The sequence below is a fragment of the Salvia hispanica genome, chromosome 4 (genome assembly GCF_023119035.1).
Source record: "Salvia hispanica cultivar TCC Black 2014 chromosome 4, UniMelb_Shisp_WGS_1.0, whole genome shotgun sequence".
NCBI lineage: Eukaryota > Viridiplantae > Streptophyta > Magnoliopsida > Lamiales > Lamiaceae > Salvia > Salvia hispanica.
The window spans coordinates 49,847,976-49,864,675 of NC_062968.1; the positions used below are offsets into that span (position 1 = coordinate 49,847,976).

The window sequence follows — 16,700 nt, forward strand, 5'->3', positions numbered from 1 at the left end:
TAAAAGTGAGACTTAATTCTCATTAACTTTTTTAATCCACTTTTTTTTTTACATTTCTTAAAACCTGTGCCGGAACTAAAGTGAACAATTATTGAGAGACGGAGGGAATACATGATAAAATCTTAAAAATGAAAAAATTATTCTTCCGACGGTGGCATCATGTTCGACAAGACATGAGGTGGTGGGTAATTGTTTAGTGATGTGTCGCTCGTTTTGACCGCGTCATACAAGAAATGTCTGCCCTTACAGCAGCGAATAGCATTCCCATTAAAACAGTTGTGTAAGTTTGGAAGGTCGTTTGGTTTCGTCCGTCTCGTCTCTTGCCTCTAAACAATACTTCAATTAAGAATGCAAATAAAAAAATTTTAGAGAAAAATGAGCGAGAGATAGTGTTTTTACGTGAAAGAAATGAGTGATGCATGAGTGTTTACAAATGATTTATGGATGAATTAGAGGTTAAAAAATGAGCAAAATAAAAAATTTTGAAAAAATGGTAATATTTGAGAAAGTGAGTTTATTTTTTTGGTATATACTGTAGTTTTTAATTTTTTTTTTAAAAAAAAATGTTCAGAAAATCGATGTCCCTCGCTGAGGAGAGTGTGCATCACCACACAACTAGGCATGCGCCATGTGGCAGGGCGCGATGTCTCGCTAATAAGAGATGAGTCCTTTGCGGAGAGCAACCCTCTTGAACGAGCCAATAGTAATAGCATCTCGTCTCGCCACGAAGAGCATCGTTGCGAATACAGTATTATCCTTTTATCAATATAAGAAATAAAATAAATTATCCGAAAAAATAATAAAGTTTGCTAATCTGCTAACAGCCCTCTAGAACAAGCCACTCGCAATAGCATATTGACCCGCCACCGAGAGCACCGCTGCGAATACTCTTATTATCCTCTTACCAATATAAGAAATAAAATGAATTATTCAAAAATATAATAAAATTTGCTAAAATTATGGTACGTCTCTGCAAATATAAAATTAACTGTAGAAACTGGAAACTAAACTCTAGTATTCCTATTTCCTATAAACCAAAAAAATGTTGAGGCAGACGCAACCCAAAGTCGCAAGGCCCCAGACAGAAAAATTGCCCTCGTCCTGCTCCCTCTCTGCAACTGCGTACAATAATTGCGTGTCCAACAAGATTAGTCAGTCTTTCCCTCAGAATCCCCATTTCCCCATGCTCCCCCTCCTTCCTTTCTCTTTCCAATAATGCTTCTCTCTCCTCTCCCCTCCGCCGCTGACCCGCCGCGCCTCAGCCACGACATTGACTCCTCCTGCTCCACTCCTTTCGTCAGCGCTCCCTCCAGCCCCGCCCATGCTCCGCCCTCCGGCTACTTCCACAGCGCTCCTGCCAGCCCTATGCATTTCAAAATCAAATCATTGCAGCCGGACTACGATGCGCCCGTGTTTCTCACCTCTGATTCCGCTTCATTCGAGTTCGAGTTTTCATCTAGGTTTTCTCCTACCGGCTTGGGCAGCGGCTCGATGACGTCGGCGGACGAGCTGTTCTTCAACGGTCAGATCCGGCCGATGAGGCAGTCGTCGCATTTTCCGAGGCCGGTTTTGGATCTGTGCGGCGGAGATCTGAAGGTGCGCGAAGCTGCGAAATACTCGCACCGCAAAGCTAGATCCATGTCGCCGCTGCGTACCGAGTGGCACGGCTTCAGCTGCGGCGACACCGCCGGAGTCCGGGAGAGCGAGGCGAAGGAGATCAATGAGTCGGCCGAGACGACGCCGTCCTGCTCGGCGTCATCGTCGCGGTCGTCGTCGTCGTCGGGGAGAAACTCGAAGAAGTGGATATTTCTCAAGGATCTTCTGCACCGGAGCATGAGCGAGGGGAGAGCGAACAACAAGGAGAAGTTCTGGTCGTCTATCTCGTTCTCTCCGGCGAAGGAGGAGAGGAAGAAGGCGACCGCCGAGAAGAAAGGCAGAGTTGAGACGAAGAGAGAAGCGAAGGCTCCGGCGGTGGGAAAACCTGCGAATGGCGTGTGGCGGAGGCCGTCGGCGCACGAGCTGCATTACACGGCGAATAGAGCGCAGGCGGAGGAGATGAAGAAGAAGACGTTTCTGCCGTACCGGCAAGGCCTGTTTGGGTGCCTGGGGTTCAGCTCCAAGAGCTATGGCGCCTTCACTGAATTTACCAGAAAACTTAATCCTTTTTCATCCGGTTGAGATCGATCGATCCACTTTCAAACAATAATTATTATCAAATCTTTGAATTGTGGAGATTTAATGAAGAGTATGTGTGGGATGTTTAAATTTCCTATTCTATGGAAAAGAAAACATTGCTGCTATGTGCGGGAGATGCTGATAGTCACTTATTGTGATTTTTGTTCCAATTCATTTCCCATGGATGTATGTAGCTTCATTTATTTAATCCAAATTTGCTGAATCAAATAGTACTATTGAATAATAAAATCGCTGAAGGGGGTATTTGTCACATTTCATTTGAAACAAACGTATGTTGGGCATAGATGATACATGTGCATGTTTGAATAGTACCCATCTGATCTCAGTATATTTGTTATTCGTGGAAGCTAATTCTTTCAATATAAGTAAGTCTATTTCATTTTGTTTTCAACTTAGAAAAGTATTTCACCCGTAAATTAAATTCGCGATCTAAATTCTATTTATATCTCGAATAATATAGAGTATCACCACATGTGAAGCCATGTCAAACTGTCTCTAGCATTAAACTACGTGCTTCGTGGATTTATGGAACTCCCAAATTCATTGAATTCAATGTGGCATTGGTCCCCTCAGTTGCAATATTATAACCAACATTTTTGAAGTCGTGATTTGAGATAAAATTTAAGATTGTATCAACGTTGCAAAGCTAGATTGAAGTGTTTAACCATTTATTTTTTGTTAATATCTATCATAATTTACAACTCTTCATGTCTGCTATTGTACTAGCATCTTAGTTGGGGTGATATGCAACATTTCTATAATGAATTTCATAAAATATCTTGTCCTATATACAAAGATAAAATAATAGAGCAAATTTATAAGTTGCCCCATGAGTCCATGACACAGGGCATCCAGTCCTCCCTATGCTCCGCCACACCATCATTCTATCATCCTATCCTTCCCACCTACAATGGGCGGACTATAGCACCCCTTATAGTTCGCTCTAAACATTTTTTATTATTTGAATATTTAAACACTACAAAAATTGAAAAAAACAACTTCATTTCATTGAAAGTTCAAATTACAGTACGAAATAAATTTTTTTTACAAATTCTCAATGGCCGATACGCTTCCAAACTTTTTCAATCATGTAGTTCATGAGCTGAGCATAGTCTTGTTGGCTGCGCATTGAGGTCTGTCTAGCTAGAATCTCACTGAAGTCCATCGGTAATCCTCGAACGTGAGGCGGGGTCGCCGTGCTGGAGCTAGATCCACCTTCATCATCGGCCCAATCGGTGACACGTCCAACTTCTTGTTCAACTATCATGTTATGCAAGATGATGCACGCATACATGACATCAACAATGACTTCCTTGAACCACAAACGCGCCGAACCTTTCACTATTGCCCACCGCGATTGGAGCACACCAAAAGCTCACTCCACATCCTTCCGCGCAGCCTCCTGCTTTGCCGCAAATAACACTCTCCTCGCATCCATTGGGCAGTTGATCGTCTTCATAAAAACATGCCACTTTTGGTATATGCCATCGGCTAAGTAGTACCTCATATGATATTGGCGTCCGTTGGCAGTGAACTCGATGGCCGGGCCGCCCCCCCCTGCATTGATCGACGAAGAGGTTGGACGAGTTGAGGACGTTGATGTCGTTATTCGACCTCGCTACACCGAAGTATGCATGTTGATGTGAATCAAATGATACTAATTATACTCCAAGTTTTCTCCTATTTTGTATATTTAAATCATCTATCAATTGATCATTAAGGTTTGATTATTATATATTAGTTGATAGATGTACATGTGGAGTAGGGTCTGATTGAAACTGTTCGTTGCCTATCAAGATGGTGTCCAAATTCTTTTATCTTACCACCATTATCTTCGTCTTTGAAATAGCTTCGCGTGGGTATATTGCACGCCTCAATCGGAGCTCGGATGAAGAAGTTATGGCCATTTGACGAATGTTGCGCGAAGCAGTCAAAACCGGCAAAAACGCCCGGGTCGGGCGTTTTCAGCATTAAAAACGCCCGGGTTAGCATAAAAAATGCCCGGGTTGACACCATTTTGCCCGGTTGGGCGTTTTTCTCAAAAACTGCCGAATTTTAGGTTTCAAATTGGTTTCCAGGGCGGTTTTGGAAGATATTCAGACATATTCAGACACGAGAAAAGGGAGAGGAAAAGAGAGAAAGAGAGGAGGAAGAAGAAAATGAAGAAATTCTGGCCAACATTCCTACAATCCGTTTCCAAATCTCAATTCCACTCAACGAGAGCATGTTTCCTATGGTTTTTGTTGCAAATTCCACCATGTGTTTAGGCTAAACTCTCTATGTTGCTCCAAGTTGTAATCTAGGTTTTGTATGGATGTTTCTACACCTTTGAACTCATGTGTTTTGTTACCAACAATGTGCTTAATGTTTATACACTATGTTTTTGGCTAATAATGTAGTGTTGTTCTTTCCTTTGCTATTGTCTCTTTAACGTAGTTTAGGAATGATTTATTGTTGGTATGCTATCGAATTAGAATTGTTCAGAGGATAATTTGATAGTGGATTAAGTAGGTGATTATAGTAGATGTTTATTTCTCTAGCGCTTCCGCAGGAGTTTATAGACATCGAAGATTGGTTCATAGGTTATGTGTTCAGCTAATTATGAACTACTCATCGTGTACATGTTCAGTGTATGTGATTAGGTTGATGGTTTAATCCCTTCATATGTCTCGTTGATAAAGGTGTAGAACAATACAAGCCTAGTGAGTAACTTGGAGTGGCATATTTTCTCATTTGAATAGTCTTTCTTTAGTCAACTTGTAGTTTTATTTTGTCAACATCTTTCAAAACCAAAAATCAAATCTTTATGCTACATCTTTTTAAGTTTTTAAGTTTCAAACAATCATCTACCTCCCTGTGGATCGACACTTGAAATACTACTAACGACGCTGTAATCTTGCAGTATCGTAGTATTATTAGAGTTAATTAATTAAACTTGATTTCTTGTGTGAACTGAATTAGATACTCTAAAATACGCATCACATGCCAGATCCAGAGCCGATGGTCAGCTACGGCTTCAAGGATCATCGTTAGGTGGCTGCCCTTGTATCTACTGGTAAATTGGCCTTTCCACGCCGTCGGACAATTCTTCTACTGCCAGGGCATACAGTCGATGCTCCCTAGCATTACAAGGAAGTCGTGCACCGTCTCGTGCATCCTCATCAGGGTCTGGCAATCCTCAGTAGTCGGCCTTCGCAAATATGTGCTGCTATAAGCCTACACAATTCCCCTACAAAATTCTTCAGCCAATCGCGGCCAGTTGTCTCCCTGACGTGAAGGTACTCGTCGAACATATCCGCATGGTGCCGTAGGCCAACTGCCGAATCGCAACCGTGCACTTCTGCAACGGCGTAAGTTCGGGTCTGCCGATGCCGTCATCTCGATACTGGAAGTATTCATCACGTCCCTCCAACGTCAGGACATTGCGAAGAAAACGATCTCGGCGCATTCCCGAGGGATCTGCGCCGCCGCCGCCTGCTACGCCCCTTCACACTCGCGCTCCATTTCTGCCAAGCATTCCGCCGCAACATCATTAACGCAATCGAATAAGGCCCGAGTCAAGGCCCGAGTAATGCCTTCCGATGTACTCCATTCGTCGCTGTCGGGATTCATTTTTTTAGTGAGAAAGTTGGAAAGTGAGAGATGAGAGAGAAAAAATGGGAGATGAGAAATTATGAGAAATGGTATGGGAATTGAGTGTTTAAATAGAAATTTTTTTTTGAAAAGAATTAAAACAAAAAATAAAAACGCGTCGCCCACAGTCACCGCGGACGATGCGACCTCAACGCGTATCGTCCGCGGAGGATGCATCAGGCGCGGACGATGAAGAAGTCATTGTCCGCGAGGCTACAGTGGCAGACGAAAGAGCGGAGGATGCATCGTCCAAGCTATCCTCTGTCCCATTGTGGATGGCCTTAGCTCTCTCTTTTAATTTGTGAATTGGGATTACCTCCGACATCACCTACAAAACAAATATTGTTAGGTACATATGCCCCATTGAAACTAATGTTATTATTTTAAAAAAAATTACAAATAAAAAAGATGCACACCCTTTCAGTGGTAAAATAGTGTTTTCTTGGTAAACTAAAATTTTAAATTTAGGTGCGTCAAACTTTACCAAAAATTCGGATTAAGATTTGTTAGTAGTAGTAGTACTTATAACTTATCACTTTTTTGTCCATTTTAAAAAAATTATCACCTTTTTTTTTTACTGTTTTGATAATAGACCATTTTTTATTAGTATATTTTTTAAAACCTGTACCAAATTATACCAAATTAAATGATGATAAATTATTATGGACAAAGAGAGTATATATGAACGATCATATGGGCTGCATGCAACTACATTATATGAGCCCATTACAGTAAACGGACCATTGAATTCTAACATGACCCTACCCAATTCACTACCCATTTCCAATACATGGATCCAACCAGTAAACCGGGATAGGACCCGACAATCATTGGAAAACAAAATGTCAAAATACAGCGATTAGTAGTAATATTTCAATTCAATTTAATCAAATTCCGAAATTCCAAATTTCCCGAAGCAGTTAAAAAAGTGAACGTCTGATCGTCCGGCCCTTTACTTTTTCGTTTTTTTTAATCTCTTCTTCCAATCACTTTGCTTTTATCAGGGTCAAATGCAAAATTTGCTTTTTTGTCGCACTGCAATTTGATTTAAATTTGGTTTTTTGGGGATGTTATGAAGTGACGGGAGTGTGTGAAACAAATTAATTATTGTGAGAAATGGGACCGGAAGGTAGCTCCGCCGCTTCGCCGTCGTCTTCTTCGCCGGCGCCACCGAGCGCTAAACGAGGCAGAGATCCGGAAGATGAGGTTTACATTGATAATCTCAACTCTCACAAGCGGTATCTTAGCGAGGTCTGAATTTTCTTTCTATTTTTCTTCTGGTCTCTCTCTCCCTTTTTCGTGTTTCCGCGTCTAGCTTCCTTGACTGCATGCTCTAGTGATATATTTTGAATATATATCTTTCCAACTATGGATCGATGGAAAGTTTATGCAGGAAAATTATTTTTTCAATTATGGATCCATGAGAATTTCGAGCAGGAAATTGAGCTGTTTCCGTTGCAATTTTTCGAGTTAAACACTATGCCGAATATTTTGAGTTTTTTCTGATTTCAAAGTGATATTTTCGTACGAACAAGTTAAATTGAGGCAATTTAGTTTCGTATTTTATGCGCTTTTTTATGGCATTTCAACATGTATGTTCATTTCATTTTGCTTAGCTGTTAGGATTGTGATCGGCGTGTGACTAGAATTGTGGCTGAAAATAGATATTGTTGTTGGGAATTCGCCTCTTGTTTATGCTCTCCCACTTTTTCGATGCGGTCTAGTTCATGGATTTGAGACCTCCTAACAGAAAGGTCATTGGATTTGAATCCCACAGATGCCCTTGGTCAATCTAACTAGAGTGCACACATGGTAGTGGGTGCAGGTAGCTAATATAGGAGTGGTTTGGTTGGTGGAGTAGATGACCTTGTCATTGGCTTTGAACCCGACCAATGCCCTTAGTCAATTGAACTAATAGATTGAATCCAACCAATTCCTTAGGTCGATAGAGCATTGGAGCTTGTTGTTTTTCCACCTCTCATATGGGATGGTTCTTCATGTGTTTGCTCTGCTCCTGGATGAGGTGTAATTTATGTGCATTTTTTGTGCTGGAATGTGGCGTTGCACATATTACATATAAAACTGGTTCTTGCAGATCATGGCTTCAAGTTTGAATGGGCTGACCGTTGGAGATACATTGTCTGACAATCTAATGGATTCTCCTGTAAGGTCTGATACGATGATGCCGTATCTTAGGTGAGCGTGGTTTCCTCTGTTGGTATTGTATATAGTCACAGCATGGGTCTTATTGGGTAGTTGTTTGGTAAAGTCGCACAATTTGCGGCCAAGTATATTTCGATTAGGATGACTTGGAACTAGAAATCAACTAAATCCTCGGTGACTCTTAGCATATGCATTAATACTCCTTAAAGAAGACTTTGAAACGCTAAGGGGTCGACTAAGTATTGCTCCATCTTGATGTTTGATTGTTTCTTGCGAGGATGTTGATTGTCTGGTGAGGGTAGTAAGTACACTCAATGTAGTTTTTGTTGGTTTGAGAGTGCTATATTTCCCTGTCTTCTAATGCTTTGGCATGCATCCACAACCTTGAAAGTTGATTTTTGTAGTCATATCTGATTTCAGGGATGAAACATCTGTACAGTATTCACCAATGTCTGAAGATTCAGATGACTCGAGGTACTACGAGAGTTCTAACACCTGTTCTTCTCAGCCTGAGAGTGCTCCCACTAGCCCCGTATCTCCTTATAGATACCAAAAGCCCTTCGTGCCAGGACCTGCTACCACTTCATATCATTCCCATGGATCCATCGTTTCTTCTTCAGCTTCACCACAGTCTCGCCAGCGTGGTTCTGATACCGAGGGTCGTTTCCCGTCATCGCCCAGTGACATATGCCACTCAGCTGACTTGAGACGGGCTGCCCTTTTACGATCTGTCCAAATGAGAGCGCAGCCTTTAGGGTTGGCTCAATTTGAAATGCAGCTTAGTCCCGGACAAGAGTCCGGTAATAATTTAGAACTTGAGGAACGGCCGTGTTCCTACTTGAAGCTCGAAGTTGATGAGAGGGGAGACTATCCTATCACTGAATCTACACCTTTGAGCATGTCGGAGAGTGAAGACAAGAAGAAGTCTTGCGGGGCTCTCGGCGTGGATATGAAAGAGGACGAATCTGCTGGCGAATGAATGAAAACAACGTTACCCAGTGGCACTTGGTGGTTGGCTTTTGATATGTTTCGTAATCTTACCTGACATAGAGAGATCAAAGAAATAGTCTCTTGCCTCATTGATATATGGCCACGTCGCATGCCAGTTGGATCATCATCGATCCGCTTCATTTCAGGTTATGCTTCTGCAAGTACGAAAATTTCTCATCTATGTTTTATGATCTCAGTCATGGCGTATTAACTAACATATTTTCTGGGAATGAACCAACCAAATTTGATTCGGTCATTGTATGTGATAAGAGATGCATCTTTTAAGCCAAGAGCAGAGTTGCGTGTACATATTCGCATCTTCGCAGCTTTCCTGATATAAGCCCACATTTAGTGGATAAATGTTAGTATTATGGTTTATTTAGTTTCAGTTTTAACTTTATTGTTAATAATTTGCAGTTGCATTACCCTATGATTGGCTTCACGAAATACCATCCATTCCTGTGTGTTTAGTTTGTTTTTATAGACGTTGAATTTGTATCTATACGGAAGCGTGATTTAGATAAGTAGTTAGATATGCTAAGAGGATCACAAGTAGACTGGTGGTAGCTTTCGCGTTTTGTATGTTGAACCTACAAGCCAATATGGAGAGAAGAGTTGAAGCAAGCTTGCAATCTAGGGAAATGGCCTGCAATCTAAAGATCTGGACTTGCTACTGACTCCTTGTTATCAATTGCAGAAGATCAGGCGAGGACTTGATCAAATCCATGTAATCTGTTTATATGGGAATGGGTTCTATGTAAATGCGAATAACAACACACAGTTGAACTTCTGACTAATGATCAATGGTTTAAGTAAGCTTCAATAAATTTCATAAAACAGCAAACGTCATTGAGAAACGATACAATCATAAAGCAAGAACAATACTATAAAAAAACATAATAAAATAACATAAGCAAGCACAATGGTAAATATGTGTCGAGTCAAAACGAGTTTTTAAGAGTGTCCACGATAGGGAGCTGCGGCTCCCGCCTGAGGACACGGCTGGGCTGCGACTCCCTATAGGGGTGGAAACCGAGGGCCGCGGCAGCCGGACAATTTTTTTTTTTTTGGTTTTTTTATGTGATAAAATAATGTGATTTGTGCCATCAATTGATAAAATAATGTGATTTGTGGCCGTGACTTTGTACTATTGGGCTGGATAATTTTTTTTTATTTTTTTTTTGGGCTATGGACAAAATTTTGTGGTCTCACGCCAAACCATTGTGGACACTCTAAATGGCTGATGGGAGTAACTGACAGCCGGTTTTCTATCTGATTCGATTGAATGGGCTGTGGAAAAATGGCATTCGACCTTTGCCACACGAAATAAAGTCAAGATATACAAATTAACGGTTTTGATTGGTGCAAGCAAGCAGGAGGGTGCTCTGATTGGCCAGTTGTCACATGACCACGTTGTGTATGGAAGTGGAACCTTCCTCACTCGAACTATCGTCGGCACTGCACATATGAAAAGCTCATACAGCATCTCTCTGTTACTCGCGAAGAGAGAAATCTCTTGGCAGCGTTCCACTTCTTACGTTTACGTCCAATCGTTTATAGTACAGTAATAGTACTGATTCCAAAAATTCGGTAATTTCTTCAAGCTGTTCGCATTGCTGGCGTGAAGACCCACCCGTTTGGAAGCCCTAGCTTTTCCGTTTGTGATTTTGATTTCCGTGCCTCTTGTCATGGCATATCGGAGATCAAAGTTATTGCTGTTTTTATGCTTCGCGGCATACTGCCTGATCGCCATTGCAGCGTAAGCGTTATGATTTCCGATTCTCTTGTGAATAGATTGAAAGCTGCGGTTTGATTTATTTTACTGATTTTTCACATCTAACAGGAAGAGCTACTATGATGTGCTCCAAGTTCCGAAAGGCGCCTCGGATGACCAAATAAAGCGTGCGTATCGGAAGCTCGCGTTGAAGTATCATCCGGATAAAAATCAAGGGAACGAGGAGGCGAACAAGAAATTTGCGGAAATCAATAATGGTATTCCATTTTTTTGGTCATGATTTCCTTGTTGTTTGATTTTTGTGTTAATCGAATTGTCTGGGGGAAAATGTGCTATCATCATTCGGCATTATTGAATTATTCCGAGGACTGTGATTGTTTTGCATCATTCGAATCTGTAGCTTATGAGGTTCTGTCGGATAGCGAAAAGAGAGGTATATATGATAGATATGGCGAGGAAGGTCTCAAGCAGCATGCGGCTAGTGGTGGGAGAGGAGGAGGCGGCGGTATGAATATTCAAGATATTTTTAGCTCGTAAGTGCTTGCATATTTATGTTTATTTTTAACTTCTCGTTTTCAATATTATGCCGGTTTCCTTGTGTTCATTCCATTCCATCAGTTGGAGCTGCTTGAATGTAATATTTTCAATTTGAAAATGAAGGAATATTGCAACTTGTGTTTGGTATGCATAGTACTAGTACTTAAAGTAAACATCCATTCTTTTCTCTTATGTACATAAGTTTACGATGACATACATTTACTAAAGGACACCCAGACATACTATACTGACTTTTGTCTGTTTGTATCTTGTGCCTCTGAATTAGGCGAGAAGTGCCAAATAACTTGCAGAACTAATGTGTTAACTGCTACTACTTATTTAACGGTTTAACCACATCCCATCAGATATATGAAACTCTCTCAATGGTCATTTTCTAGCTGTTGCTCTATCAACGTTATCTTGAATTGAAAGTTTCTAACATGACTATTCAGTTTTTCCCTGAACATTGGTATCTGTGAACTCCATCCTATCACATAGTGCTGTATTTGTAGGTTGATAATCAATTTGTGCAATACTGTGTTTGTCGTCTAAGGTAAATTTATGGTACCCTGCTTCAGTGATCTATGTTCACCATGAAGGAGTATCTTGAATCAAATTGATACTTGTCCACTAAGCTAAAATGTCGACATGTTGTAGAGTTGATGCTTTCTATGTGGATTGAAATTGTTCATGTATAAACTTATCCCTGGTTTGGTTATGCAAATTGAAATATTGTTCATGCTTTCATGAGATATTTTCTGATAAACAAAGACTTTTTAGTTTCTTTGGTGGAGGTCCCATGGAAGAGGAAGAAAGGGTTGTGAAAGGTGATGATGTAATTGTTGATTTGGATGCTACACTTGAAGACCTGTATATGGGGGGTACTTTGAAGGTACTGAATGTTGAAACAACAATATATACATATACCTCTACTAATATATTTGAAATTTATGAAGAGATGATGATATAATGTCTATAAATATGCAAAATAGAAATTATACTGCTCAGTTGGCTGCTGTATCTTCCACCTTCTGATCTTATTTGAGTTATGGAGATGAAAGTTTGCTTGCAGCTATGGTTTTGCAGCACATATTTAAAAGGAAAGGATATGTTTTTTTGAACTGCTCATAGTCTGAATATGCCTTTTGCATGTTTGATGTATTTGATTCATTCTGGTTCTATATGTCTTCATCTGCATGAAACGTTGACGTGCCTATGCCTGTTAGTAATAAATAAATAAAAACTTTTGCAAAACACTATAAAATTTTGGATTTTCATAACAATTGCATGGCTGCTCATAAATATTTGGGATGTGCAATCTGTCAGGTTTGGAGGGTAAAAAACGTAATAAAACCAGCTCCAGGGAAGAGGAACTGCAACTGTAAAAATGAGGTGTACCACAAACAAATTGGTCTTGGGATGTTTCAGCAGATGACAAAGCAGGTATATCTTTCGCAAATGAGCAAATGCAATCACGTTTGGAAGTGCAAGATGTCACTCACCAATCCCGTTTTATTTCTTTTCCAGGTATGTGAAAAGTGCCCAAATGTGAAGTATGAAAGGGAAGGTGATTTTGTTACTGTGGATATCGAGAAAGGAATGCAGGATGGACAAGTAAGCAATCCCCCCAGCAGTTCTAAATTTAGTTCCAAGTTTCAACGTAGCTTCTAAAAAATCTGTCATACTCGACTGGTTTTACCTTCGTTGCTCTCATTTCATGAATTATTAATCCCACTCTCTTTAAGCACTAGTCTCCAAAGTTTTTAGATGGAGTCAAACTAGGTTAGCGAACCTTAACTTCATCGAGTAATGAATATGCACGGAAAACAAACTTTGCCTTTTTCTTGAAAAGCTTCTCTAGTAATCACGATCAGCAACTTTGATCATTTTTATGCTGAGTATGTCAACTAAAGCAAGACAGATCTCATTTTCTGACAGGAAGTGGTATTTTATGAAGAAGGTGAACCAATCATTGATGGTGAAGCAGGAGATCTTAAGGTTTGATTCATATTTTTCATTTTACTAATTTTGGGGGACAGGCGGTAGAGTGACTGACTCTCATAATTTTATTTCATTCTTCAATCTGACGGTTTGAAACTTATATGGCAGTTTCGCATACGTACTGCACCCCATGACCGGTTCAGAAGGGAAGGCAATGATCTGCATACAACAGTCACTATTACTTTGGTAATGTTTCCATTTTGGAAAATCTTACATTATGTGAGATCTGTTGTTCTCAAAGGTAATACGTAATGCCAAATTAAAACTCCCTCTCTATCTCAGGTTCAAGCTCTTGTTGGTTTTGAGAAGACCGTCAAACACCTGGATGAGCATTTAGTGGACATCAGCTCCCAGGTGAATGAACATTCTTAGCCGCAACATTTACATACTCATGAATTGTTGAGCATTTTGATATCCAAGGAAAAAAGATGAAGATCATCTGAGTTTCTGAATTTTGTAACAGGGAATCACAAAACCGAAGCAAGTGAGGAAGTTTAAAGGCAAAGGCATGCCGTTACATTTTAATAACAAGAAGGGCGATTTACACGTGGCCTTTGAGGTTGTTTTCCCGACCTCATTGACGGATGAGCAGAAGACAAAGATCAAGGAAATACTAGCGTAGCTATATGGAGTAACATTTATATATTGTAGCACGATTTTAGTTTTACAGATCTTTGGCTGTAGGAACTATTTTCTTACTCCTCACAATTTTGTTAAAATTGTAGAGATCCTCTGTGGAGAAAGAGATGTAGCCATTCTTTCCTTTGTGCTCAACTTTTGCGACTACAAGCCCTTGACCTGCTCGGTGATTGGGGCCGGGATGCAAATAGTGTTGCTGCTGGTTCTGGTTCCAAGGGAAGTTGGACCATAACCAGACCCGATTCGCAGTTCCAGTTTGAATTCATGGGCTTTAGGAAAACAATTAAACCAGTTTTCTCGAACTCAAAATCTAGATTATGGAGTAGTAGTAATTTGGATTTTTGTTGATTTTACAAATAATGACCATTAATTTTATCACAGACTTAAGGTGTATGGATCACATTTTTTTTTCTTTTTTAGTTGTCATAATTTTTAAGGTTAATAGTTAAAATTTTGTCAAAGGTTTATTACATAAACTTTAAAATTGGAATATCAAATCATAAAATTTCAATTTTTCTTAATTTTCTCATTCATGCACAAAATGTCATCTTTTAACTATACTATGCACAGATTAATATATATTTAAAATATTACTTTTTAATTTAAAATTAGTTAAATAAAATTAGAAATAATATTAATATGAGAATCAAAAATTTATACAAATCTAATATAATGTTTAAACATTAAATCAAGGAGTAGGAAGATAAAAATCTATCACAATAAAGAATTAAACACAATAGATAATTACTCATCATTTTTTAAACTTCTTTATAAGCTACATTAACTTTAAAATTAAAATCAATGTATACATTATAAACTAAATCCTTTAATTCTTCACAATTCGTCACTCTTCAATAGAACTTATTTGTCATCTTTAAAGACGCCCGCCTCACCTAAAACTACAAAACTTACTAAGTGAACAAAACCATCAATTAGCAGGGAAAAAAAAGAAACTAAGACACTTGTATTGTTATCTTGCACTTTCACTTCGGACCGCAAACAATTAAAATCACTTTATCCAACAACTGAGCTAGATAGGATATAAATTGACCACAAACGCACAAATCCGAGTTTGAGATCCGGAAGAATTTAGTACAAACATACCAGCATGAATCGCAAACGCTGCCATCCAAATTAAAAAATGAAGCGTATTTATGCTTAGAAGAATCGTCAATCTGGACGTTTTCGCCGTCACAGCATGGATCCTTAGCAGGAAGGACCCCATTCGCAGCACCGGTCTCAACTGGTGCTGTAGCAGCGGTGGCCACGGCTGCGTCAACAGCCGTAGCCGCCGGGGTAGGAGCCGGCGCGCCATGATTGTTTGACCAAGATGCTACCGCGACGGTTTGAGCGACGCCAATATTGTTGCAATTTCTCAGTGTTATTAAATGACATAGTAAAAATATTTTAACCTCCCACTCTTAATCCCACGTGTCTCAATATTATTAAATGACATAGTAAAAATATTGTAACCTCCCACTCCTTAATCCCACGTAAAACCCAACCCACTCATTCCATTAATCACTTGTTTAATAGCCTTTAAATTATAGTATATATTTAATTTAATATAATTTTTAAAATTAAATGGCAATATTGTAAATTTCTCCAAAACTCCCATTTTATATATTGTATAGATTCAAAACCACGTGTTTAATTAAGTATGTATTTTTCTTTTATTGTAAATTAAATGGCAATATTGTAAATTTCCGTCCCACATTTAGAGTCACATTTAGAAATTTCCATATTTGGTCATACAATTTTACCCCATTGTTTATCAAAATTACATCAAAATGTCATTATCTACATTAAAATAAACTAAAACAAAAATAAAAAATCAAAAAGTTAAAAAGGGACTCACCTTCAACTAATTCACTTCATTTATTACACACTCCACCATTTCACTTCATTAATTACACACTCCACCAATTCTTTAAACCCTACCATAACTAAATGTGACTATAAATCTGGGACGGACGGAGTAATTCTTTATTTTCTCGTTTCTCTTCTTGTTTTTATTGAAATATTTTTGTTTTTAACATCACAAAAAGACATCGATTTGTACATGATGAGACAATCAAGAAAAAAAAATGAAATGTTGTGATTTAATATTCTAATTTAAGAATTTATGGGAAAAACTATAATTTGACCATACTTCACGATTGAAATGGGTATAATCCCTAAACTTTTATCGTAGAGTTAGATGTATGTATAGGCAAGCTTTGACACATGCCTGCATAAATTTGTGGACGAAATCAAATGCTTATAGCGTATTATAATCGTAGAGTTAGATGTATGTATAGGCAAGTTTTGACACATGACTACATAAATTTGTGGTGGACAACAAATGCTTGTAGCATACATATAGTAACTAGCAGATGGGGGCCTAGTTTAATTTGTTTAGAAATTAAATCTCTGAGATCTAATATTACGTGGTAATTAAATGATGTGCTTTTTATTTTGTAGCACTCCACTAAGTAGATGTGGTAAATGAACAAACCAATCCATTTTATATAATAATATAATTATAATAGTAGGAGTTTCAAAGTATACATGATACATCGAATGTCATTTTTAATTGCATAACTATATACTAATACTAATACTACAATAGTACAATGACATTTCATTTTGATAATTGTCGTTTTCACTATATTTCATCCTCGAAGCCCTAAAGGTGTGCTATTTAATTTTTTACGAATAATACGTAGGACATTATATAATTGAATTTTTTTTATCCTAATTCAACGGGATAGAAAAATTGATACTAGTAGATTTTATAATAGGCATTGGGATATCTCAAAATTTC

At 38.8% G+C, this 16,700-nt stretch overlaps 3 protein-coding genes across 3 annotated transcripts; all 3 read left to right on the plus strand.

The window, feature by feature from the left end:
* The first annotated feature begins 1,056 nt into the window (after positions 1–1,056).
* Positions 1,057–2,243, plus strand: LOC125224563. Its single transcript, XM_048127982.1, has one exon. The coding sequence runs from the start codon at positions 1,216–1,218 to the stop codon at positions 2,176–2,178; it is 963 nt and encodes a 320-aa protein (XP_047983939.1). The 5' UTR covers positions 1,057–1,215; the 3' UTR covers positions 2,179–2,243.
* A 4,487-nt stretch (positions 2,244–6,730) lies between these two features.
* LOC125223204 lies at positions 6,731–9,606 on the plus strand. The gene is made up of 3 exons (XM_048126228.1): positions 6,731–7,080; positions 7,925–8,025; positions 8,413–9,606. The coding sequence occupies exons 1-3, from the start codon at positions 6,946–6,948 to the stop codon at positions 8,969–8,971; spliced, it is 795 nt and encodes a 264-aa protein (XP_047982185.1). The 5' UTR covers positions 6,731–6,945; the 3' UTR covers positions 8,972–9,606.
* A 660-nt stretch (positions 9,607–10,266) lies between these two features.
* LOC125223203 (dnaJ protein ERDJ3B-like) lies at positions 10,267–14,287 on the plus strand. The gene is made up of 11 exons (XM_048126227.1): positions 10,267–10,741; positions 10,826–10,974; positions 11,118–11,250; positions 12,035–12,146; positions 12,581–12,697; positions 12,782–12,868; positions 13,193–13,252; positions 13,364–13,441; positions 13,538–13,609; positions 13,719–13,886; positions 13,981–14,287. The coding sequence occupies exons 1-10, from the start codon at positions 10,671–10,673 to the stop codon at positions 13,875–13,877; spliced, it is 1,038 nt and encodes a 345-aa protein (XP_047982184.1). The 5' UTR covers positions 10,267–10,670; the 3' UTR covers positions 13,878–13,886; positions 13,981–14,287.
* Positions 14,288–16,700: the final 2,413 nt, after the last annotated feature.

Bases quoted from the DNA above. Each gene is read 5' to 3' on its own strand.
- LOC125223203 (XM_048126227.1), top strand. From the start codon at position 10,671: ATGGCATATCGGAGATCAAAGTTATTGCTGTTTTTATGCTTCGCGGCA. The intron at 12,698-12,781 runs GTATATCTTTCG...TTTCTTTTCCAG, and splicing joins TTCAGCAGATGACAAAGCAG to GTATGTGAAAAGTGCCCAAA. The intron at 13,610-13,718 runs GTGAATGAACAT...ATTTTGTAACAG, and splicing joins TAGTGGACATCAGCTCCCAG to GGAATCACAAAACCGAAGCA.
- LOC125223204 (XM_048126228.1), top strand. From the start codon at position 6,946: ATGGGACCGGAAGGTAGCTCCGCCGCTTCGCCGTCGTCTTCTTCGCCG. The intron at 7,081-7,924 runs GTCTGAATTTTC...TGGTTCTTGCAG, and splicing joins ACAAGCGGTATCTTAGCGAG to ATCATGGCTTCAAGTTTGAA. The intron at 8,026-8,412 runs GTGAGCGTGGTT...ATCTGATTTCAG, and splicing joins ACGATGATGCCGTATCTTAG to GGATGAAACATCTGTACAGT.
- LOC125224563 (XM_048127982.1), top strand. From the start codon at position 1,216: ATGCTTCTCTCTCCTCTCCCCTCCGCCGCTGACCCGCCGCGCCTCAGC.